General features: G+C 44.9%; 1 protein-coding gene across 7 annotated transcripts in view; it reads left to right on the top strand.

The window, feature by feature from the left end:
• The window catches only part of AUTS2 (activator of transcription and developmental regulator AUTS2), a 1,446,188-nt gene that overhangs the window by 602,212 nt on the left and 817,528 nt on the right, over positions 1-26,448 (top strand). For all 7 annotated transcript variants that reach the window (XM_063457388.1, XM_063457392.1, XM_063457394.1 and 4 more), the window contains one exon: positions 8,133-8,234. In XM_063457388.1, coding sequence (XP_063313458.1) covers positions 8,133-8,234 — 102 coding nt within the window. The remainder of the gene's footprint in view (positions 1-8,132; positions 8,235-26,448) is intronic.

The raw sequence follows: 26,448 nt of genomic DNA, 5'->3' as shown, positions 1-26,448 counted from the left end.
GCAAGCTGTGCGGTCACGCAGGGTGCCATGACAACAGAGGCGCCCGGCGGCCAACACAGCTCACAAGTTGGGTACACCAGCATATTTAATTTAAACGATTCGCTGGTGGTCCACTGGTGCGCACCAGCAGTAGGTGCAGTCAGATCAAATCCTCTCCCTCGTGGTTCCGGCGCTCAGTTAGTGAGTCAGAGCACAGGCTCAGAGATTCTCAGCCTGTGCTCTGACAACATTGAAAGTCAGAGCCGTGAAGGAGCGGGTATGGCAAAGAGCTACTGATTAGCATAACATCAATAACATCCGTTATAAAACCAGAAAAAGGTGGGCATGGATGGTGAACTGATTTGGTGGCGCAATGGGCCACTTGACTGGTTTTGCCCCCCAGGCCTAAGGCTGCCAGCCCTCCCCTGACTGTGCATACCTTTGATAGGGAAGTCTTTATAACATGAGGGGCATGGCCGCACCACAATGCCGGCAGCCACCCCGGTGGCAGGGGTCGACAGTGCGGCCGGGTCCCCTGGAGTGACGGGCCCAGTTGCAGCTGCGACCATGGTAGGTACAACACTGACTAGAACAGGTATTGAAAGATTTTACCAATAGTCATATTAAAGCTCATTTTCCATCAAGCTGCAAAGATGACATATACCATCAGGCTTAAAACTGACAATGATTCTCTGTGCACTCTACATCCACTAATTTGCTGCAGATTTGTTGAATGGCTTAATTTGCATATGTCAGACATGGGAGGACAGTCCTCAGATTGCTATTGATATTAAAATACTGATTTTCTTTTCCCCCTGATCTGGGACTTTCTCTGACTGATTGGTTTGGGACCAATTTGCACATCTCTAATCAAGATTTTCATTAAACGAATGACACAGAAGACAAATGACTCTGATGTTTTATATATATATATATATATATAAATATATATATATACATACACAATTTATTTATTTTAAATACAGCTATTTTTAAGTAAATTTAATTAACAGGAAAATTAAATTAAAACATTTTAATCGCAACTTTGGCTGGATTCATTTAAAATTATACATGTAACACAATGTATTATGATATGAATCCCTGTGTGGGTTTATACAAGGATTTGAGGGGACAATTATTTTTTTTGTCTGCTGAGCAGGTCAAGTGAGGAAGTAGATGCACAGTAACTACAAGTCTGCTGTAGGATTAGCCATAATTAGAAGATGTAGAGTGGCAGGCAGCTAATCAGAAATGAGTTCTTAAACACTTCAGCTCTGGCTAGGAGCTCTGTGGAATGCTTGCTACAGTAGCAGCTGGTACCTTGGAAATTGAATAAACACACAAAAAATATAGGTTATTGCATTCTAATCGGTTTGTACTATTCCATTCTCACTATAATGTGTGATTCCTAACTCAGCACATGTGCGCTTTATGAATTATATTCTACGGTTATATGTCTCGTAGTGAATTGGGAACTAAAGTATCAAGATTTGATGCTTGAAAGGAAAACTACAAGCAAAGTAGTTTTATTTACTAAGCTGTGAATTTGATAATTGACAAAATAAATGCACGCAAAAACATCCGAGTTGTAAAAGCAGATGAGTTGATTTTTTTTTTCCAGATTCACTGTTGCGACTTCCATTTTGCAATTCCTAAGTATTTTTTGGCAATTCTTCATAATTCAATTATATGTAGCAACAGTCTGGAACTAAAATACGGAACGTCAACACAGCTAATATTTTACATATTTAGGCCTATGGATGCAATTCTAGACAAACCAGGAACAGTGAATTTAACACTATATTCTACTGTTTCCTTGTTATTTATGAAAATGTAAGGTCTACTTGTTGTGCCACCCATAAACACCATATCTCAATGTTTAGGTTTAACTGTGACATTGCTAGGTAACTAAATTGTACAAGTTGTCCCAATACGGGCACATTTTAAACATTTTAATTTTCCTTTTGAATTTCTGATGTTTATTCTCCTGATTTAGTTACATGGAAATGCTAATGTTATAACAATCTTAACAGATGTGAGTTTCTACACAGTTCATTTGAACTGTTTTTCTGTAGATTTTCTATTGAACCTGGCAAAGTCAAGAGACTGTATTGAGTACAATATTCAATCCAGAAAATTTAATGTGAAGATCTATCATATTATTGTATCATGGAAAAGTAGTTTCCAATAGCCATAGAAACCAAAATTAATCAACAAGTAGATTCACTTTTCCTCTTCTGTTTACAATGCTTGTATATACCTCCCTCAATGAGTTCTCTTGTTAAAGTCTATAAAGGGTGGCAATTAGAGATGTCCCGAATAGTTTGCCAGCGAATAGTTCCTGGCGAACATAGCTTGTTGGCGTTCGCCACGGCGGGCGAACATATGCGATGTTCAGTCCGCCCCCTATTTGTCATCATTGAGTAAACTTTGACCCTGTACCTCACAGTCAGCAGACACATTCCAGCCAATCAGCAGCAGACCCTCCCTCCCAGATCCTCCCACCTCCTGGACAGCATCCATTTTAGATTCATTCGGAAGCTGCATTCTTAGTGAGAGGAGGGACAGTGTAGCTGCTGCTGATTTAATAGGGAAATCTATAGCTAGGCTAGTGTATTCAGTGTCCACTACAGTCCTGAAGGACTCATCTGATCTCTGCTGTAAGGACAGCACCCCAAAAAGCCCTTTTTAGGGCTAGAACATCAGTCTGCTTTTTTTTTTTCGGTGTAATCTAATTGCAGTTGCCTGCCTGCCAGCGTTTGTGTCAGGCTCACAGCGTATACTGTGCCCACTTGCCCAGTGCCACCACCCATATCTGGTGTCACAATAGCTTGCATTTAAAAAAAACAAAAAAACTTTTTTGACTGTAATATAATAGCAGTCAGTTTCCTTCACACGTGTGTTTCAGGGCCTTCCAGGGCACAGTGTCACACCAGTGCAACTCATATTTAGTGTAACAGTAGTGTACATAAAAAAAAAACCTAGAAATTTGACTGTGAAATAATTGCAGTCAGTTTCCATCACATGTGTGCGTTTCAGGGCCTGCCAGGGCACAGTGTCACACCAGTGCAATTCATATCTGGTGTAACAGTAGTGTACATTAAAAAAAAAAACTAGAAATTTGACTGTGAAATAATAGCAGTCAGTTTCCATCACATGTGTGCGTTTCAGGGCCTGCCAGGGCACAGTGTCACACCAGTGCAACTCATATCTGGTGTAACAGTAGTGTACATTTAAAAAAAAAAAATGTTTTGACTGTAATAGATTGAATAGCAGTTAGTTGTCTGCAAGCGTGTGTGTCAGGCCTACAGCGTCTACTCTGCCAACTTCTGCCAGTGCACAGTGCCACTCATATCTGTTGTCACAGTAGCTTGCACGCATAGTACCACTAATCGAAAAAAAAATGACAGGCAGAGGCAGGCCACCCCGCAGGGGCCGTCATGGTCGTAGTGCTGTGATTCCCTTTGGCCCTAGACTAATGCCCAGTGTTCAGAGGCCACGTACCCTGAACTCGAATAGTTCTGAGGACATAGTTGACTGGCTAACACAGGACACCCAATCTTCTACAGCTTCCGCTCGGAACCTTGACGCACCATCCTCCTCCAGCTTAGCTTCGGGCACCTCTCAAGTTACCACTCGCCTGCCTGCCACCACCACCAACACTAGCACCACAGCCGCTTCACTTGATCTGTCAGAGGAGTTATTTACACATCAGTTGGAAGAAATGAGTGATGTGCAACCATTATTGCCAGAGGATGTAGATAACAGGGATATGTCTCAGTCAGGCAGCATTACACACATGGACGTATGGTGTGATGATGATGATGTTGTACCCGCTGCTGCTTCCTTTGCTGAGTTGTCAGATACAAGTGAAGCGGTTGATGATGACGATGCGTCCGTGGATGTCACGTGGGTGCCCGCTAGAAGAGAAGAAGAACAGGGGGAAAGTTCAGATTGGGAGACAGAGAGGAGGAGGAGGAGACGAGTTGGAAGCAGGGGGAGGTCGTCGCAAGGAGCTAGTGGCACAGTCAGACAGCATGCATCGGCACCCGGGGTCAGCCAGACAGCACGCCAATCAACGCATGCTGTTGCCACCACCAGAATGCCGTCATTGCAGAGCTCAGCAGTGTGGCATTTTATTTGTGTGTCTGCCTCTGACAACAGCGATGCCATTTGCAACCTGTGCCAAAAGAAACTGAGTCTTGGGAAGTCCAACACCCACCTAGGTACAACTGCTTGGCGAAGGCACATGATCGCACATCACAAACACCTATGGGATCAACACATGACTACAAGCAGCACACAAATTCAAAGCCGCCATCCTCCTCCTGGTCCAGCATCTTCAGCCACATCAACCACTGCTGTCCACCTTGCCCCCTCTCAACCATCCGCCACTCCGTCCCTCGCCTTGAGCAGTTCCTGCTTATCTACCGACAGTCAGGTGTCTGTCAAGGACATGTTTGAGCGTAAGAAGCCAATGTCACAAAGTCACCCCCTTGCCCGGCATCTGACAGCTGGCTTGTCTGAACTCTTAGCTCGCCAGCTTTTACCATACAAGCTGGTGGAGTCTGAGGCATTCCAAAAATTTGTAGCTATTGGGACACCGCAGTGGAAGGTACCCGGCCGAAATTTCTTTGCACAAAAGGCAATCCCCAACCTGTACTCGATTGCGCAAAAGGAAGTAATGGCATGTCTGGCACACAGTGTTGGGGCAAGGGTCCATCTGACCACTGATACCTGGTCTGCAAAGCATGGTCAGGGCAGGTATATCACCTACACTGCGCATTGGGTAAACCTGCTGACGGCTGCCAAGCATGGAATGCGTGGCTCTGCAGAGGAGTTGGTGACACCGCCACGACTTGCAGGCAGGCCTGCTGCCACCTCCTATACTCCTCCTACTCCATTCTCTTCCATAACCTCTTCGGCTGAGTCCGCTTCTGCTGCTGCGTCTTGCTCCACATCAACGGCACCCCCCCAGCTCCCCAGGTACTATTCCACATCCCGGATACGGCAGTGTCACGCCGTCTTGGGGTTGATTTGCCTGAAAGCAGAGAGTCACACTGGACCAGCACTCCTGTCCGCCCTGAATGCACAGGTGGATCAGTGGCTGTCTATGCACCTACTGGAGATCGGCAAAGTGGTTTGTGACAACGGAAGAAATTTTTTGGCGGCATTGAATTTGGGCAAGTTTACACATGTGCCGTGCATGGCACATGTGTGTAATCTGATCGTACAATGCTTTGTGCATAAGTACCCAGGCTTACAGGACGTCCTGAAGCAGGCCAGGAAGGTGTGTGGTCATTTCAGGCGTTCCTACACGGCCATGGCGCACTTTTCAGATATCCAGTGGCGAAACAACATGCCAGTGAGGCGCTTGATTTGCGACAGCCCGACATGTTGGAATTCAACACTCCTAATGTTCGACCGCCTGCTCCAACAAGAAAAAGTCGTTAATGACTATTCGTATGACTGGGGTGCTAGGACAGCCTCTGCGGAGCTGGGAATTTTTTTTCCATGTTACTGGGCAATGCCTGTAGGCTCATGCGTCTTTTTGAAGAGGTGACAAACCTAGTCAGTCGCACCGAAGGCACCATCAGTGACATCATACCATTTGTTTTCTTCCTGGAGCATGCCCTGCGAAGAGTGCTGGATCAGGCCGTAGATGAGCAGGAAGAGGAAGAGTTGTGGTCACCATCACCACCAGAAACAGCCTTATTAGCATCGCTTGCTGGACTTGCGGCAACGCTGGAAGAGGATTGTGAGGAAGAGGAGTCAGAGGAGGAATGTGGCTTTGAGGAGGAGGAGGAAGACCAACCACAACATGCATTCCAGGCTGCTCGTTGTCACTTTTTCTGGTACCCGTGGGGTTGTACGTGGCTGGGGGGAAGAACATACCTTCAGTGAGATCACTGAGGACAAGGAACGGGACATGAGTAGCTCGGCATCCAACCTTGTGCAAATGGGGTCTTTCATGCTGTCGTGCCTGTTGAGGGACCCTCGTATAAAAAGGCTGAAGGAGAACGACCTGTACTGGGTGTCCACGCTACTAGACCCCCAGTATAAGCAGAAAGTGCCTGAAATGTTACCGAATTACCGCAAGTCGGAAAGGATGCAGCAGTTCCAAAATAAATTAAAAAGTATGCTTTACACAGCGTATAAGGGTGATATCACAGCACAACGGGAATCTAACAGGGGAAGAGGTGAAAGTAATCCTCCTCCTCCCACAACCACGCCGGCAAGGACAGGACGCTTTACAGACGTGTTGTTGATGGAGGACATGCAGAGCTTTTTAAGTCCTACGCATCGCCACAGCCCTTCGGGGTCCACTCTCAGAGAACGACTCGACCGACAGGTAGCAGACTACCTCGCCTTAACTGCAGATATCGACACTCTGAGGAGCGATGAACCCCTTGACTACAGGCTTGACCTGTGGCCTGAGCTATCCCAATTTGCGATAGAACTTCTGACCTGCCCCGCTTCAAGTGTCCTGTCAGAAAGGACCTTCAGTGCAGCAGGCGGTATTGTCACTGAGAAGAGAAGTCGCCTATGTCAAAAAAGTCTAGATTACCTCACCTTTATTAAGATGAATGAGGGATGGATCCCAAAGGGACTGACAGTGGGCGATACATTCGACTAAAAAAGGCCTGATGAGGGGGACGTAACAGGGATAACACTGATAAGAATAGTACTACTTAACACACCACTCCTATCTGATGGCACATTATATTACATGCGCAGTGCCCCAAATTTGAAGTAGGAGGACCAACCAAGCATCTTTTTCCATCTCCCGGTTCCTAAAATCGATGCCATATACACGTCCCCTGATAGGGGACGTAACAGGGATTAACCTGATAAGAATAGTACTACTTAACACACCACTCCTATCTGGTGGCACATTAGATTACATGCGCAGTGCCCCAAATTTGAAGTAGGAGGACCAACCAAGCATCTTTTTCCATCTCCCGGTTCCTAAAATCGATGCCATATACACGTCCCCTGATAGGGGACGTAACAGGGATTAAACTGATAAGAATAGTACTGCTTAACACACCACTCCTATCTGGTGGCACATTAGATTACATGCGCAGTGCCCCAAATTTGAAGTAGGAGGACCAACCAAGCATCTTTTTCCATCTCCCGGTTCCTAAAATAAATTCCATATACACGTCCCCTGATAGGGGACGTAACAGTGATTAAACTGATAAGAATAGTACTACTTAACACACCTTATAATAACGCAGAGAGAGGCAATGCAGAGAGAGGAGTCTGAAGAAGAGGAGTCAGAGGAGGAAGGTGGCTTTGAGGAGGTGGAAGACCAAACAGCAGGCGTCCCAGGGGGCTTGTTGTCACCTTTCGGGGACCCTTGGTGTTGTACGTGGCTGGGTGGAGGAAGAGACCTTCAATGACATCAGTGAGGACAAGGAACGGGACATGGCCAGCTTGGTATCCAACCTTGTGCAAATGGGGAGTTTGCGGTTGTGCAAATGGACTGTTTGCGTTCGTTTGCGGTGCGTTAAACGGGGAGATTGGTCTGTCACTGTGAAGCGGGCGTAACCCTTACACTACCTGATCGATACAACATCATACCTGATGTTTTAAAGCACGTTATTCCAAACAATTTAGGAATGTTAGGTGATTTATGCCCTTTATGGATTAAAACCAGACTCTGCATCAACTGTGTAATTTTCCATGGGAGTTTTGCCATGGATCCCCCTCCGGCATGCCACAGTCAAGGTGTTAGTCCCCTTGAAACAACTTTTCCATCACTATTGTGGCCAGAAAGAGTCCCTGTGGGTTTTAAAATTTGCCTGCCTATTGAAGTCTATGGCGGTTCACCCGTTCGCGAACATTTGTGGAAATTTGCGTTCGCCGTTCGCGAACGTAAAATTTTATGTTCGCGACATCTCTAGTGGTAATTCCAGTATAATCTGAATACATTACTGCCCTGGGTGCCATGTAACTTAAGTTTGCCTCTGGTTTTGTTATTACTGATAGATAGCCCAAATGTTATGGTCATTTGACTGTGATTCCACAGCTCTCTTTTATTTACATTTTTTAGTGATGTATTCCAAGTATGTCTAGATCAGATTAGTTAATGTAGACATCAATTTATCATAGAATGTGATCAAATAATTATTTTGTTTATTTTTTAGCTCAAACCAGGACAGAACAACTGCCGAAACAGTGATGGTGAAAACCATAATGGAGAATCAAAACCTTTACAGCAAAATATTTCCCATGAAAGACTGAGTGACGTAAGTAACAAGAAATACACGTGGGTTTATTTACTAAATTCCATATTGTAGTGAGTTTAAACCAGTGCGAAATGTAGTCTAAAAATGGGTGAGGTAAATTTTCCAAATCAGCTATTTTGTCCTAAATAAACTGACTGGATGAAACACAAAATATGTTATGTGCATATTGATCTTTGGAATTGCTGATTTATTTATTATTTACAGACTTTGTCTAAATGGAGAAATTCCAATAAAAATGGCCAAATTCCAACCGTCATGACAATTCTCATATTTACTATAGCTAATTCTGGTAATTCAGCAATCTCGACCAAATCTGCAACAGTTGGATAGATCATGCCTCTCAAGTTTCAGTGCTCAATTCACTGCCATTTAAAGCGGCACTGTCATGCCGAACTTACCTTTCCTCAATCTCTTCCTCTTCTCCCCCTCTCTCAGGATCTGTTATTCTTTTCTTCCTGTCTTCTTTAGTTTTCTTTAAAACCATAAGACAAAGTAGGGACTCTTTGTCTTATGGGATTCCTCCGCTTGACCAGCTCTGACCAGCGGAGGAGCAAAGTGTGCTTCATTTCCGCTGGTCAGAGCAATTTTCCCATGATCCCTAGCTTTCCTCCCAGTTCCCACAATACTTCCTGTCAGTATTGCCGAAAGTCCTGTCACTTAGACAGAACGCCGGCAAAACTGCCGAATTGCATCCTAACAGAATGAGCACCGTTTCTCCATTGGTGTTAGGATGCAATTCGGTACTTTGTTCGGATCGGAATTTCATTCAAATGAATGAAACTCCGATCCTATTCATTGCTGTGGCTGCATCTTGCAGCCGCTTAGTAGATAACTCCCTAATTCCCACGGTATCAGGGAGCTATCTACTAAAAGGCTGAAAGACCTAAATTGGTCTTTCAGCCAAATTTACTAACACCAAGTAAAAATGACTTGGTATTAGTAAATAATATGCCCCTACTCGCTATACCGCGAGTAGGGGCATGTCTAGTAAGCAGTGAGCAGCCTGTGGCTGCTCACTGTAGAAAAAAAATAAAAAAAATATTGCCCCCCACCCCTAAATGACGGGTGGGGGCCGTAAAGTAAAATAAGGGAGGGAGACCTATTGTCCCCCCCCCCCGGCCCCCACCCCTGAGCGGTGGGTGGGGGCCATAAAGATAATGAGGGGGGGGGACCTACTGTCCTCCCCCCCGGCCCCCACCCCTGGGCGGCGGGTGGGGGCCATAATAGTAGTAGGGGGGGGACCTACTGTCCCCCCCCCCCCGGCCCCCACCCCTGGCCGGCGGGTGGGGGCCATAATAGTAATAAAGGGGGGGGGGGGACCTACTGTCCTCCCCCCCGGCCCCCACCCCTGGGCGGCGGGTGGGGGCCATAATAGTAATAAGGGGGGGGGGGACCTACTGTCCTCCCCCCCGGCCCCCACCCCTGGGCGGCGGATGGGGGCCATAATAGTAGTAGGGGGGGGGGACCTACTGTCCTCCCCCCCGGCCCCCACCCCTGGCCGGCGGGTGGGGGCCATAATAGTAATAAAGGGGGGGGGGGACCTACTGTCCTCCCCCCCGGCCCCCACCCCTGGGCGGCGGGTGGGGGCCATAATAGTAATAAGGGGGGGGGGGGACCTACTGTCCTCCACCCCCCGGCCCCCACCCCTGGGCGGCGGGTGGGGGCCATAATAGTAATAGGGGGGGGGGGACCTACTGTCCTCCCCCCCCGGCCCCCACCCCTGGGCGGCGGGTGGGGGCCATAATAGTAATAAGGGGGGGGGACCTACTGTCCTCCAGCCCCCGGCCCCCACCCCTGGGCGGCGGGTGGGGGCCCTAATGGAAAAAAGGGGGGGGGGACCTACTGTCCTCCCCCCCGGCCCCCACCCCTGGGCGGCGGGTGGGGGCCATAATAGTAATAAGGGGGGGGGGGATCTACTGTCCTCCCCCCCCCGGCCCCCACCCCTGGGCGGCGGGTGGGGGCCATAACGATAATGGGGGGGGGACCTACTGTCCTCCCCCCCGCCCCCACCCCTGGGCGGCGGGTGGGGGCACTAAGTAAATTCCCCCCCCCCCCCCCCATCAAGGTGACTAGGGGTGCCCAAGCCCCTAGTCACCCACCCCCCACCCAAATAAAAAATGCCCCTACCTACCCCCCTCACCCTAAAAAATAGTGAGGGGGGAATAAAATTGCTAACCTGTAAAGTAAAATTAAACTTACCATTCGACGTCTTCTTTTTTCTAAAATCTTCATTTTTCAGCCCCAAAAAAGGCCAAATAAAAAACCATCATAGCCGTCGAACTAAAAATAAAATAAAAAACCCGAGCGCAAAAAAAAAAACCCGACGAAAAGAAAAAACCCGAGCGCACAAAAAAATAATCCATCTTCACCCATGGAGGGCTCCGCGCAGACTGAGCTCCGCAGGGCGGGGCAAGGCTTATAAAGCCTTGCCCCGCCCTGCAATTAGCCTAAGAACACTCTGATTGGTGGGTTTAAGCCAATCAGAGTGCTCTTTGTCATTTTACAAGCGTGGGAAAGTTCTTTGGAATTTTCCCACGCTTGTAAAATGACACAGAGCACTGTGATTGGATGGCTTGAAAGCCATCCAATCACAGTGCTCTGTGTCATTTTACAAGCGTGGGAAAGTTCTTTGGAACTTTCCCACGCTTGTAAAATGACACAGAGCACTGTGATTGGATGGATTTAAAGCCATCCAATCACAGTGCTCTGTGTCATTTTACAAGCGTGGGAAAATTCCAAAGAACTTTCCCACGCTTGTAAAATGACACAGAGCACTGTGATTGGATGGCTTGAAATCCATCCAATCACAGTGCTCTGTGTCATTTTACAAGCGTGGGAAAATTCCAAAGAACTTTCCCACGCTTGTAAAATGACACAGAGCACTGTGATTGGATGGATTTCAAGCCATCCAATCACAGTGCTCTGTGTCATTTTACAAGCGTGGGAAAATTCCAAAGAACTTTCCCACGCTTGTAAAATGACAAAGAGCACTCTGATTGGCTTAAACCCACCAATCAGAGTGTTCTTAGGCTAATTGCAGGGCGGGGCAAGGCTTTATAAGCCTTGCCCCGCCCTGCGGAGCTCAGTCTGCGCGGAGCCCTCCATGGGTGAAGATGGATTATTTTTGTGTGCGCTCGGGTTTTTTCTTTTTCGTCGGGTTTTTTTTTTGCGCACGGGTTTTTTATTTTATTTTTAGTTCGACGGCTATGATGGTTTTTTATTTGGCCTTTTTTGGGGCTGAAAAATGAAGATTTTAGAAAAAAGAAGACGTCGAATGGTAAGTTTAATTTTACTTTACAGGTTAGCAATTTTATTCCCCCCTCACTATTTTTTAGGGTGAGGGGGGTAGGAAGGGGCATTTTTTATTTGGGTGGGGGGTGGGTGACTAGGGGCTTGGGCACCCCTAGTCACCTTGATGGGGGGGGGGGGGGGGGGGAATTTACTTAGTGCCCCCACCCGCCGCCCAGGGGTGGGGGCGGGGGGAGGACAGTAGGTCCCCCCCCATTATCGTTATGGCCCCCACCCGCCGCCCAGGGGTGGGGGCCGGGGGGGGGGAAGGACAGTAGACCCCCCCTTATTACTATTATGGCCCCCACCCGCCGCCCAGGGGTGGGGGCCGGGGGGAGGACAGTAGGTCCCCCCCCCCCTTTTTTCCATTAGGGCCCCCACCCGCCGCCCAGGGGTGGGGGCCGGGGGCTGGAGGACAGTAGGTCCCCCCCTTATTACTATTATGGCCCCCACCCGCCGCCCAGGGGTGGGGGCCGGGGGCTGGAGGACAGTAGGTCCCCCCCCCTTATTACTATTATGGCCCCCACCCGCCGCCCAGGGGTGGGGGCCGGGGGGTGGAGGACAGTAGGTCCCCCCCCCCCCTATTACTATTATGGCCCCCACCCGCCGCCCAGGGGTGGGGGCCGGGGGGTGGAGGACAGTAGGTCCCCCCCCCCTTATTACTATTATGGCCCCCACCCGCCGCCCAGGGGTGGGGGCCTGAGGGGAGGACAGTAGGTCCCCCCTCATTCCCATTATGGCCCCCACCCGCCGTCCAGGGGTGGGGGCCGGCGGGGGAGGACAGTAGGCCCCCCGTCCCCCCCTTATTACCCTTTTTTTTTTTTTTTTTTACAGTGAGCAGCCACAGGCTGCTCACTGTTTAGTGGACATGCCCCTACTCGCGATATAGCGAGTAGGGGCATTGGGGAGATTTTAATCTCCCTTGTGCTATTATGGGGGTCATATTGACCCCCATAGAGTGAGGGGGGGACCTGGGGGGCTTATGAAGTGGTGGGGAGCTCTGCTCCCTGCCGCTTCTATAGTTACATATTACAAGGAGGGAGCTGCACGCCGGTAGCTCCCTCCTTGTAATAAACTGAACGAACAAACTAACACTGATACACAGTGTTAGTTTGTTCGTCTGATTTTTTCTATTCATTCATTCGTCTGTCTGATGAATGAATGAATAGGTGAAATTCCCGTTCGCATGTCCAGGTGTTTCACTGGGCATGTGCGGGAATCTCACAGTCTGTGTAGTGTGGGTAGATGACGTGTCCCATAGGGACTTCACCTACCCACACAAAGATGGCGGCGCCCTGAATAAAGATCGGGCAGAAAATAAAGAATAAAAAATAGGTAATGTGGGGGGCATAGGGGCATTTGGGGGTGACTAGGGGGTCGATTGGATGTAGTTGAGGCGGGAGGGGGGTTAAAAAAAAAACGGAATTCGGCATGACAGTGCCGCTTTAAGAGTTAAACCACTTTGCTTCTGTTTATGCAGCCCTTTCCACACCTTCCCTGGTTCTGATTGACACAACCTGAATAAAAAAAAAAAAATAGTTTCACTTTCAATCAGATGTAATTTACCTTAAACAATTTTTTCTCTTGCTCTGTAAACTGAACTTTAATCACATACAGGAGGCTCTTGCAGAGTCTAGCAAACTATTAACAGAGCAGGGGATAAGAAAATCTAAATTAAATATAACTTGCAATAAAGGAAGGATAAACTTTAGATGACTCTTACAATGAAGTGTTTAGGAAAGCTGTGGAAGTCACATGCAGGGAGGTGTGACTAGGGTTCATAAACAAAGTGATCTAACTCCTAAATGGCAGATAATTTAGCATTGAGACTGCAGGGGCATGATCTATACACCAAAACTGCTTCATTAAGCTAAAGTTGTTTTTGTGATTATAGTGTCCCTTTAACATTTTGGAATGTTCTGTTTCAATTTTCCATTTTCAATCGCTTCTGCTTCCGAAATTTAAATTGTACACTTCTCTGTGTAATAGGTGTCTTTGTAACCAAATATAGATAAAAGAGCCGTAACACCAGGTAAAGGTCTAATATGGAGTTTATTCTACCAGAATGTGGTCAGGCAACTTTTCAATCCGTGAAGTTCAGTCCTGCAAATATCTTGATAATCTGTGTTGTTTGTATCTTGGTGCTTGACATATGGGCTCCTTACTTGTATTCTATTATAAACGTTTTAGATGAGCTATTTTATGTTTCCTTTCAATTACACTATATTAAAGAGACACTACAGGCACCCAGACTCCCACATCTCTTTAAAGTGGTCTGGGTGCAATGTTTCTGTCCCCCTTAGCCCTGCAATGTAATATATTGCAGTTTTAGAGAAACTGCTATGCAAACATTGCAGTACTAAGACTGCCTCTAGTGGCTATCTACCAGACAGGCGGAGGTGGAGCACTGCCGCAGTGCTGAGGGGCATTGGTGCTGGAATCAGGTGAGTAAACAAAGTTTTTTTTAACCCTTTACATTCCAGGGAGAGAATGGGGTGTGCAGAGGGCACTATAGTGTTTGGAATACAGATTTTATCTAGATTATACTTTATTTAACCCCTTAAGGACCAAACTTCTGGAATAAAAGGGAATCATTACATGTCACACATGTCATGTGTCCTTAAGGGGTTAAGGAAGAGTCCGGCCTCTTCAGGTTTATTTTATAAAAGTACCGGTTTTAAGACAAATGATCACTTTTATAACTAGCCTTAGCAACACTTCCAGGCTGTCAGTGAGACAGCTAGGACGATTTCTTGCCTCACTAGCTTTTAATAATTGTTCAAAGTGGAAGTGAGTGCTTTACATAGAGAAGCATTTTAATCAGTGTTCACTATTAGAAGCTTTGCACTGGATATCTCACTTTAGGCAGACTGTGCTGAAGAGCAGAGACTTTTTCAGCAATTTAAAAAAAGGTGAGTTTTGAAATGAAATACAACATGGGCTAAATCTAAAATAAAACAGGATCACTTCAGCTTTAAAGATACATATACGTTAAAATGAATATAGTTCTTTTAATTTTTTTACATTCAAGTATTCTTTTAACCCTTTCAGTAATGAGCAAAACTCTACCTCATTGGAATACTGCTATACGAAAATGAGTAAGTGCACTGTATGACAGGTAATCAGATTGGGTAGAAAGAAATATGGTGATTATCCATTTTCAGGCAAAGAAATATCTTTCAACTATTCATCTTGTTATAAGCTGTTCTTGAGCAGCATGGAGACTACGACTTGGCATGTTGAAAGAAATTCACAGATTTTATTTTATTTTTACTGTAATGAGACCCAATGAAGAGAATGGTTCACAAATGAGCATATATACCACATGGAAATATACTTCTCTTTGTAGATGGGTCAGAGCTGATTAATAGTCAAGTTGCACCAAGTACTCATCAAGTAAAACACAAAAGTCAAACCTTTGGATGAACTTAAAATAGAGCATATTACTTATATGTTTGAATAATACAGTTATGTAAAAAGGAAATCTTTCATTAAACATGTATTTATAATAGTTGCTATGGAATGTACTGCCACTGATAATCAGGGCCGGCGCGTCCATAAGGCGGCACAGGCGGCCGCCTTAGGGCGCCACAGAAGGGGGGCGCAAAAATCCAAATCTCTGGCACCTGGCCAGAGACTTGGATTTTTAAATATTTCTGACACCCTAAGCCCACAGCAGCCGCCCCTCACAACTCACACACTGCCGGTGTTTTGAAGTTCAGAGCTGCTGCTACGGAGTCACACTGTGGAAGCCTGGATGCTGCAGGGCCTCCCTGAGGCATTGTAACAGCCCTGCAGAGGTTTCATTGGCTGCTGTCTGCAAAGCTTCGCCCCCTTGCTCTGTATCAGCCCTCCCATAACATGATGTATGTCACCAGACCGCGAGGGAGTGGGAAACAAGCTCCCACTCTGAAGGCTGGCTCCAGCTCCTACAGGTAGGAGCTGCCACAACATATATACAGCCTGTTACAGTGAGGAGCACTATGGGGCAGAAAGGAATTAGTAGCTCTCAGCAACAGGAGCTCAGTGTGCATGAGGAGCTACAAGGTCTGATGGTGGATCACCCATGGTGTGTCTCCATTAGTGACTGTGAGTGAGTATCTGGTGTGTGAAAGTGATTGGGTATCAGGGTCTTTGAATGTGAGTGTGTTGTCTGTGTTTGTCAGAGTATAAATGTCTGACTGTGAGTGTGCATGCCCTGCATGCATAATTGTAAGTCTGTGTCTGTGTGATTTTGTGCATCTATGAGTGTGACTGTAGGTGTATGCTGTGAGTGTGTATCACTGTAAATGTGTATGAGAATATTTCTGATTGTGATTTTATTTGACTGTAACTGAATGTGTTTGTATGTAATTGGTATGTATATCTCTGATAATTTATGTTACTGTGTGACTGAGGGCAGTGTGTGTATGACTGTGTGGCGGGGTTCGGCAAAATCAGTTTTTGCCTGTGCAGCCAAAAATCCTTGCACCGGCCCTGCTGATAATATCAACATGTTGAGTGTATGCCAGATTATTTTAGCATATATACAATGTTTGCAATTTAAATGTATGTTATTGTACTTTCATAAAATATATTTTGTACTTTAGTAATCTGATATGTGTACATGGAAGGCTGGCAAAGGCGCCAGGGTGACATTTGTCCCCCGGCCCACTAGCAAATACAGAATGAGACTTTCTCAAGCATTATTTAGCAGTTCTGTAGCCTCTTTGGAGTTAACAGGTCAGCTTAGTGTGCCAAGGGTCACCTACAATTTTTAAAAATAGGAGGTGCCATGATACCTAGTTCAGAGGAGAGGGTGAAGTTGTAGAGGGAGGTTGCATATCTAGGGCAGCTGAGGTTTGAGCTAGGTAAAAGGAGAGTTTAAAAGTTGGTGGAGAATTGCTGTAGGTCAAGACAGTTGATGTTTCTATTAAATCTATTTCAGAGGGTGCAATTATGTCAAAGGTCAGAAGATGGTGGTCAGATAGAGTATATGGAACACTGGAGGAACAGAGATTAATGAAGTTAAGGCAGGAAACATTTAAGGTTTTGGGATAGAGATATTAGGGTCAGATAGGCCTATGGATTAGGGAGATGCATCTATGCACATATGAAGTAAGGGCTAGTCAAGCAAAACAAACTTTTGGGTAGGTATTGTAGTAGAGCTCCCTGTAACCTGGCTGGGTACCTCTGCCAAGGACCGTTTCCTAGCTGAAACCAGCAAAAAACCTCAGCCCTTCTGACCCAATCGCTGTGGCTTGACTGGGGTCCTCCTGAAGCCTCTCTGTCCTGGAACAGGATAGGGGACTAGCTCTATACCCTCCCATGTATGAGACTACACACATTCCTAGGAGCTCCCCACCGAATCCTCCACAAGCTGGAACAAGGTGCTGAGCAGTGATTAGCCCTTTTCCCTCCCAGTAACTAGACAACACATATTTCTGGGAGTACAACTGATTCTAATGAGTCAAACTCTGCCTTTTATGCACAGACCCCAGCATGGGGTCTCCATTGTATTCAAGACAAGCCCCGCCCAGGAATCTCTGGGCCTGGGAGATAATTGAGTTAAAGACCGGTAAGCCAATTATCTCCCTGGAGAGCCAAACAAAACATAAAAACATAAAAGTACCCAAAAACATAATAAAAACATAAAATAACAGCACATATTATACATTCCCAAATAATGTGATCTGAGCGCCCAAGTTGTCCAAATAGCGCTCAGATCCATGCAGTGTAGTGGAAACGCCACCGTGTTAAAGTTCTGACTGGCTGCACACATGGTCCTATGCCCAAAATTTCAGGGTGTTTGGTGCTTTTGCCGGTCAACTTTCAGGAGCTCCTGCGTCCGAAATACATGGTGCTCCACCTGACTCTCAGGTAGCGTTTGTTCCACCTTACCTCCAAAAAGCAATCTTCTGGCGGGTTGCAAAGTGGTTCAAAACCCCGGACGAAGTTGTTCGGGAACCGCACGGTCACCTCATGTCGAAAACAGCTCTATAACATTTGCGGCTAAGTACTGCTGAGGTAACCGGAGACCCACGAAGTCCTCACGCTGAAATTAGTTCCATAGCTATGAGGACCATTTGTGGGTTTGGTTCATGCGAATGGCCGCAAGTGAGCTAGCGTTTGGTTCCATTCTAGTGAAGGGAAAGTGCCGAACCAGGGGCACCCAGGGTGAGATGCTAATGGTGGCTGGCCAGGGTAACTCCCGAATGGTGTCTCAGACCTGCACCATATTCGGTGGGCTGGAGGCCAGCTTCCACACTCCTCTAGGAGTTTGTGGCAAACGTTCGTGAGAAGAAGAGTATAAAAACTGGGTGGAGGAGTTCAGATATCATAGAGAAAAGTAATTAGAGGTATGCATATAAGTCAATAAAACAATTATGTAAACAAGCCAAATATATGGCATAGGGCTGGTAAGATTAGTAAACAAAATGAGACATAAAGGTAAAAAAAAAAAAATATATATATATATATATATATATATATATATATATATATAAAATGTTTATATATAGTATCAATCCCAGACATCTAGCGAATAGCACAGAAAATATAAGTTTGTTCCTGTAACTGTGAACTATCTGACATACTCTTGATCACTCATTTTTTTTTTTAACGAGGGCATAGTTTATTGAAAGTGACTGACATGGAAATACTAGAAAACATCAAACTGTTAAATCTTGAGGCACATTTGGAACTCATAAGCAGGGGGTGATAACTTATGCACTGTAACAAAGACAGCTTGAATGCCATCTTAGATTGATGACAGTTTTTATTTTGTACAGAATCAAAATTATGGTCCTGCTAGGAAACTTTAATTGCTGCTCTCTTAACCTTACCTAGCTGATATTACACATATCTCTAATACACAATTGCAGTGGGACACATTGAGTGACCCACTATAATGTCTACCTTTTAATTGTAATCATACATAACATTGTATTGGTACATTGCTGGACATACATTTCCAGTGACAGGAAGCTAATGCATGATTGGTCTAATGTGTTCACAATCAATATAATCCCACAGAAACAATACAAAGAAAACTACTACATCTAATTTTTGCCGCATACAAGAGTCTTAAACATTTAGGATTGTAGGATCCAGTTTTAAACTATGAGCACACCACAAGTGTCCTGTACATCTATGGTCAAAAATATTTGTACCTGTGTAGTGATACCTTTTAGATAAAAGTAATGGTCTACCCAGTTGTGCTTTTAAAGGGATACTCTTCACAAAAAAAAAAACCTTTAGCTTAAAGGGACACTCCAGGCACCCAGACCACTTCTGCCCATTGGAGTGGTCTGGGTTCCAACTCCCACTACCCTTAACTCTGCAAGTGTAATTATTGAAGTTTTTATCAACTGCAATAATTACCTTGCAGTGTTAAGTCCTCCTCTAGTGGCTGTCTACCAGAGAGCCACTAGAGGGCACTTCCTGGTTTCTAGCACAGTTTTCTGTGCTAGAGCATCGCTGGACGTCCTCACGGCGGTGGTCTCAGGTAAGTCACTGAAGGGGTTTTCACCCCTTCAGTTACATGGGATAGGGAGTGGGAGGGAGAGGGCACCTGCAGTGTCAGGAAAACAATTTGTTTTCCTGGCATTGGAGTGTCCCTTTAATGAAGCAGGTTTGGTGTATAGATCATGCCTCTGAAGTGTAACTGCTCAATTAGATGCCATTTAGGAATTAAATCACTTTTGTGTTATGTTTATGCAGCCCTAGCCAAACCTCCCCTGGCTGTGACCGACAGAGCCTGCATGTAAACAAAATGGCAAAATGGTTTAATTTTCAATCAGATGTAACTTGCTTTAAAAATGTGTATCTACTCCTCTGTAAATTTAACTTTACTTTACTTACCGGAGGCTCCAGCAGGGTGTAGCAAACTATTAACAAAACAGGATATAATAAATTATATATTAAACAGACTTTGCAATAAAGAACGTGTAATCATTAGATGACTCTTTACAGGAAGTGTTTAGAAATGCTATGTAAGCCACATGCAGGGAGATGTGCCTAGGGCTGAATAAGCAAAGGGATTTAACTACTAAATGGCAGAGAACTGAGCAGTGAGGCTGCAGGGGCATGAACTATACACCAAAACTGATTTAAGGCACATTTTATTTTTGGTCACTATAGTGTCTTAAACCTCACTCGGTCCATCATAAGTCATTCTCTGCCTTTTACTCCCTCAAGATCTAGGATATCTGTTATGTTCTCCCTTCAGTTTTCTCAAAATCCACATCATCTTTTCCATCTCTGACATGCCATGTTCTTCTTTGCCATGGTCTTTTTTTTTATTTCTTCTAAGCCATTATCTCTGTAATGCACCATGCTCTTCTTTCTGTTCTTCTCTCCTTTTTATTTTTTTTTTAAAACATCATTCCCTTAACCCCTTAAGGACACATGACATGTATGACATGTCATGATTCCCTTTTATTCCAGAAGTTTGGTCCTTAAGGGGTTAAAGGGTTACTCCAACCACCATGATCACTTCTAATTTTTAAGTCTGAGAGGCGTTTGGATGTGCAGTGTTTTTGCTTGAAACATCGCACATCCAGAGTTATTTGTACTGTGTGCTGGGGGCTAGTTGCACCCACGGCACACGTGACATTGGCAGCCCAGAATTCTGTTCCTGGCTGCCTAATATCAGTTCTGTGCATAAAATACATCTGCCTTTCACCAGGGCCATCTTTAATGTGGGGCAAACGGGGCAGCTTCCCCAGGCCCAGTTGCTGCTGGAGGGCGCCAGAGCAGCTGCTCCATGGGCCCCGCGATTTGCAAAGCCCCCATGGACTGGGCATTGCGGCTGCACAGAGTCACACCAGCCCGCACACTAAGGAGGCCCCCGGTTGGGCCATGCCCTAAGGGCCACCTGTTGAGCATGTGTCAGCAGGGGCCCGGTCGGGCACTGTGACGCTTAAACAGCGCGACCGGGCCCTTTCCTGTTCAGCAGCCGGCTGGGAGAAAGTTAGTGCCGCACGTCACTTCCTCTCACCAGAGATCAGAGCAGCACAGTGGGAGGAAGGCAGGGAGGAGGGGTGTTCCAGAGGATAACTCCCAACTGCCTCAGCCTGCCACTGGACCCCAGGGAAATCACCCTCCAGAAAAAGGTAAGAACTTGGAGGGTAGCTAAATGTATGCCAGTATGTCTGTGTGTGTTTGTGTATGTCTGTATTTGTGTGTGTGTGTCAGTATGTCTGTGTGTGTTTGTGTAAGTCAGTATGTGTGTGTGTGTATATGTCTGTGTGTGTGTATGTCAGTATGTCTGTGTGTGTGTATGTCCGTATGTCTGTCTGTGTGTGTGTATGTCTGTGTGTGTGTGTATGTCAGTATGTCTGTGTGTGTGTGCGTGTGTGTGTGTGTCAGTATGTCTGTATGTGTATGTCAGTATGTCTGTGTGTGTATGTATGTCAGTATGTCTGTCTGTGTGTATGTCTGTGTGTTTGTCAGTATGTCTGTCAGTGTGATTGCGGGTTGGGCATAATTAAGAGGGAGGGGCAGGGCCAAATAAAATGCTTTGCCCAGGGTCCTATTCAGATTAAAGATGGCCCTGCGTTTAACACGCTCTGCATACTGGTGACAGACATAACTGCTTCTACCTTACATGCAGAGCCTGCAAGGAAGAAGCACGCTTCTCCTCCCAAAGAACTATGTGAGGTACCTGTGTAGAAAGGAGAGAGTAGTTTAATTAAAAAAAAAGAAAAGAAAAACAGTATTATAATAGGGACAGATCACCTAAATTGTCAATTGGCTGTAATGATAGTACAGGGGGTTATTGGAGTAGAAAAGTAGGGTAATAAGAGTAAGATAAGTATACAAAGCTGATACAAAGATGATATTGGAAGATCTGGAGAGATAGAAGGAGGGAGACGGTAAGTAACTTTAGACACAGCATAGGTAAGTATGACGGTAATCAAAGGTAGCAATTATCTGGAGGCTTAAAAGTGCCTATTTGGTCTCAAATCCTCCCAGACGGCATCCGGTTTCTGAAATTTCAGTTTCCGAAAGAGTAGAGTGCTGCCAGGCAGGGGCATTGCTGATTGATGATGGCGCTATCAGCCAATTATTGACTCTCCATGAAGAAAACTGGCTTTGAAAAGGTACGTTTTTAAAACGGTTAACCCATTTAGTTAAGTGTGAGTCCAGGGCCCTCCTAACACCATAAGACACAATAATAACTTAATATAGGTGAAGTTGTGATGGGGCATAAACTGTCCCTTTAAAATCAATTGTATTCAGTTGAACAAACTGAATTAAAAGACAAGAGGTTTTACTCACATGTTTCACTCAATATCAATGTCAATAGACTTTGCAGTTTTTTCGAATACACACACAAAAAAATGAACAAGCAAAATAAGGCGCTAATAATAAGAATAACATGATAATATATAGAAGTATAAAAAACAACGCTGCACCTTTAAAGTGCAAACAAAGAAAAAAGGTGCAATGTGCCTTTAAATACTAAAAAAGACTAAAGTGAAATTGGGTGTTCCATTATAGTTGGAAAAAATGGACCCCTGTTTCACTAAAAGATATCTCTATAAAAATTGAATAAATGTACGGTATAACCTTTATTTGGCCGCTTACGGACAACACACAAAAAAACACAGTGAAGTGATAGTGACACACTCGTGAAAATACAAGTGAATTAAAAGCTGAGTAAATGCAATATGGATATTGTCCACAGGTGCTGGGAATGGCAGTGATATCTGGATTGTAATTAGAGTATAAAGTACAATATATAGTACGATATAGATTTAAATCAGATGCCACATACACCACATTCCTCTAGAACTAAATATCCGCAGTCTGTAAGACTTAATAGGTATTTCGGCTAAAAGAGGTGGGATTGCACCGTTAGGCTGAGGTGAATTGTGTATCAATACTATTGTTCGTTACAATCAAAAGTAGTACATAGGAAACTGTTTGGTCACTGAAGACCGTGATAGCAGCACCTATGTATATATTCATATACACAACCACACAGGCTAGGTCAGTGAATACCATCTAATATTCAAAGTTCTCCTTGTAAAAGTATACAATAGACGGGAGGTACATATAATAATGGATAGATGGCATTACACTGGATTAACACAGTAGTGAGGGGGAGTGTCTCAGGACAACAAAAGGGGTATATAATGCATAGGTATAGGTTTAAGGGTGAAGGGATGGTACAGCCAAGCGTATCTAAAAATAAGTTAGTAACTGGTTAGGCATAAAATCCCATACACAGGCTGATACTTGCCAACCACCCCACTATTCCCCAGATATAAAGGCCATTTAGTCACATAAACCACCTAGATAAGTTGTAGTTAATTCAAAAGTAGATTCCTCACACACTGCTGCTTCAAGGCAGCCTAACGCTTATAAAGATAGCTATCTAACTAACTAGGGAGAGTAGCTGTTTCAAAGGCATCCAGTATCCAAAGGCTTGCACTAATACTGCTGTTTAAAAAGAGTATCTCGTTCTGTCTCCTGTCAGTATTCAGTATTGCTGCTACATCCAGCACTGAAAGGGTATAGACCTGGTGCTGAGCTGGCTCCAAGGCACAATTCAATCTGTCTCCCCTATTCCCTTAGTGCTGCTGCTGCATGCCCTAACGTGCAGGCAGTCTAATACTGCATATACTGCATATAACTGAATGTCCAATTGAAAAAAAGAGATTGCTATATATAATGTTGAATCCCCCAAATCCCCCAAAGAGTAGCCGTTTGCATTCCTCAGCATTAAAATAACCGGCAAACGCTCGACGCGCGTTTCGGCGTGGTCACACGCCTTTATCAAGAGCTCCTGGTACAGCTGTAGGGAGGTGAGTATATACCGGGTGAAGATCCGCCCAACATCAGTCTACTCCAATCAGCGTTAGCTGGGGAGTGGCTAGGGGCGGGGTTACAGCCCGGTCAGGTCTGTTCAGAGAAAGTTATCCGGATGTCGGGTAGCTCGTTGTTGTTTGGCCATCACCATGGTGATGTAGCCAGTCGTACACTGTGCGCGCGCAGAGTAGATCGTGCGCCTGCGCAGGGACTTGGGTTCAGCAGCCCGATCTCTGTACTGAATACATATGGAACAGCATACATTAACATGCTATGCGTATGCCATAGATAAGTACTGTAGGTTTATTAACCTTTTGTATATAATATATACTTTTTCTTAAATGCAGGGGGTCCGTCCATTTAAAGGGACAGGAAAGTATGTGGGAAAAACATATATGGTTTCATACAAAACTTGGTCATTCTACTAGACCCTCCCTAGTTGTTGTCAATTCGTCCATGTTTGGACCGATGTTCTAACATTGAATTGTATTAAGTTATGGTGTGGCCCCCAGTTTTTATATGTTCCATGAGGTTAATTTGGTTGAAAGGGACCCAGTAGATCACAGATCCATCATATGTAATCTTAAGATAGACCATCCAGACAGACGAATTTAAGTAATGAACAGAAAGATGTACACCTCAATTCTATGGTCATAATCCCCATTGGATTAGACCAGTACCAGGTTAAGGTATAAATACCATAAAGTTATTACAAAAAAGGATCAAGGTATTATCGTAAATAGATCGTGTATGCAGGTCGAAACAGGGAGGGGGTGTATATTTATGGAGAGGTATATTCATATATACATATTTACATATTTACATCATTGTTTCTGTATACGTTCATGTACACAGTGGAGTCATTGATGTGCCATATATAGCACATCGATGACTCGATATAGTTGTATATTATATACGTTTATATTGATTTACTCAGTAAAAAAACGTAGCTGTGTCTAAGTTATTTAATGAGATCACCCACTGTAGATTTTTCCATCTAGTGGTAGTTAAATGTATGGGGAGAAGGAAAAGCCCTCATTCAGGCCTTTAGGGCTCAGGGATTTCAGTTTGTATATCCACCTACACTCCTTTTGACGTAGGAGTTTATCGAAATCCCCTCGTCTCTGGTCCCTCTTAACCCATTCTAGGCCGCAGAACCTAATATCATGAGATATACCATCATGGACGTTTTTTAGGTGTCTGGAAATTGGTGTTTCCATACGGTTTTTTGGGGACCTAACGTGTTCCTTTATACGTTCCTTGAGCGGTCTAAAGGTTTTACCCACGTATAGCATTTTGCAGCTGCAGGTAAGAAGATATACCAAGCCAGCTGTATTGCAGTTGAAAAAGTGGGTAATTTCAAAGGTCTGTTGTCCATCACTATCTTGGACTTTTTTCGAATCTCTTAGGATGTATTTGCATGCAACACATCTTCCGCACTTAAAGGAGCCACAGGGGGGATTTCGGCCCAGCCAGGTCGTTTTGTTTTGTTTTATTGAGAAGTGGCTCGGTACCAACACATCACGGAGGTTTTTACCTCTACGTGCTGTGATGGTTGCTCTAGGGCTGAGGACGTCTTTCAAATGAGCGTCCTTCAGGAGTATAGGCCAAAATTTCTCTATTGACTTTTTCACTGTGTCCCATCCTGTGTCGAAGGTTCCGATCATGCGGATGGATTTATTTGGCAGCGTTAGTTTGGGTTGATCTGAGATAAGATCGTCTCTGTCCATTTCAAGGGCCCTTTGGTATGCCCTTTTGAGGCATTTATTCGGGTAGCCTTTTTCACGGAACTGTTGTCTCAGTAGGGCTGCTTTGATCTTAAAGTCCGGTAGATCTGTGCAATTCCTACGCACCCTCAAGTATTGTCCCACCGGTATACCCTGTTTCAATGGTCTGGGATGAAAACTATCCCATCTCAGTAGTGCATTAGATGCTGTTGGCTTCTTAAACAGAGTTGTTTTCAGAGAGCCGTTCGTATTAATTGATATGGTTATATCCAGAAAATTCAAAGTTTGTCCCCCAAATTCTGTCGTAAATCTGAGGTTCTCCTCATTAACGTTCAGTAAGGAGACAAATTCATTGAATTCTTCTTCCACTCCCAGCCAGACAATGAAAATGTCATCTATATACCTGAGCCATGTATGTATTTTCGGTATATAGACAGACAGGGTATTGGATTTCATGACTTGTAGCTCCCACCAGCCTAAATGGAGATTGGCATAGGATGGCGCACACGCAGTGCCCATTGCCGTCCCCCTTATTTGGTGAAAGAATTTGTCATGAAATAGGAAATAATTGTGAGACAAAATGAAGCCTAGTAGTTGTAGTATAAACTTGGTGTGGGCAGTATGTTTTGGACCTCTCTGGTCCAGGAAGTGTTTTGTATGTTCAACACCTCTTTCGTGGGGAATTGAGGAATAAAGGGCCTCGACATCCAAACTACATAGCTTCGCTGTCGTTGGTAACCGTAGACTTGACAAGAGTGACAGTGCCTGTTTCGTATCCCTGATATATGAGGGGAGTTGTTCAACAAAAGGTCGTAGTATTTTCTCAATATACAGACTGCCATTCTGTGTTAGGTTATCAACACCTGAAACGATAGGCCGCCCAGGAGGATACTGTGTGTTCTTGTGGATTTTCGGCAGGCAGTAGAAGGTTGCTATCCTGGGACAACGGTTCAGAATGAATTCGTATTCGTCCCTGGATAGCAACCCCCCACTGCGGCCTTCATCCAGTATCTCCTTGTACTTGATTAAAAATGAGTTTGTAGGGTCGGTCTTTAATAGCATGTAAGTTTCATTATTCCCTAGGACCCTCTGTACCATGTGTTCGTAGTCAGATGTGTTCATAACTACCACATTGCCCCCCTTGTCCGCTGGTTTGATAACCAGCTGTTCATTATCTTTGAGTGATTTCAGAGCTGTTTGCTCTGCTCTGGAGAGGTTATCATTGGGGAAGGAATTGAAACAATTACTCTCTATGCCCTCAATCTCACTTTTTACTGCTTCTAGAAACAAATCCAGATTCCTAAAGCTCGAGAAGTTAGGGGTAAACCGGCTTTTGGGTTTTAACTTGGTGTATTCCATAGGCATTTGAATGTCACTCTCATCCAAGAGTGATACAAGTG

Source organism: Pelobates fuscus, chromosome 1, assembly GCF_036172605.1.
Source record: "Pelobates fuscus isolate aPelFus1 chromosome 1, aPelFus1.pri, whole genome shotgun sequence".
NCBI classification, from domain to species: domain Eukaryota; kingdom Metazoa; phylum Chordata; class Amphibia; order Anura; family Pelobatidae; genus Pelobates; species Pelobates fuscus.
The sequence above is the reverse complement of the archived record's forward strand: the minus strand, read 5'-3'. Positions and strand labels throughout refer to the sequence as shown.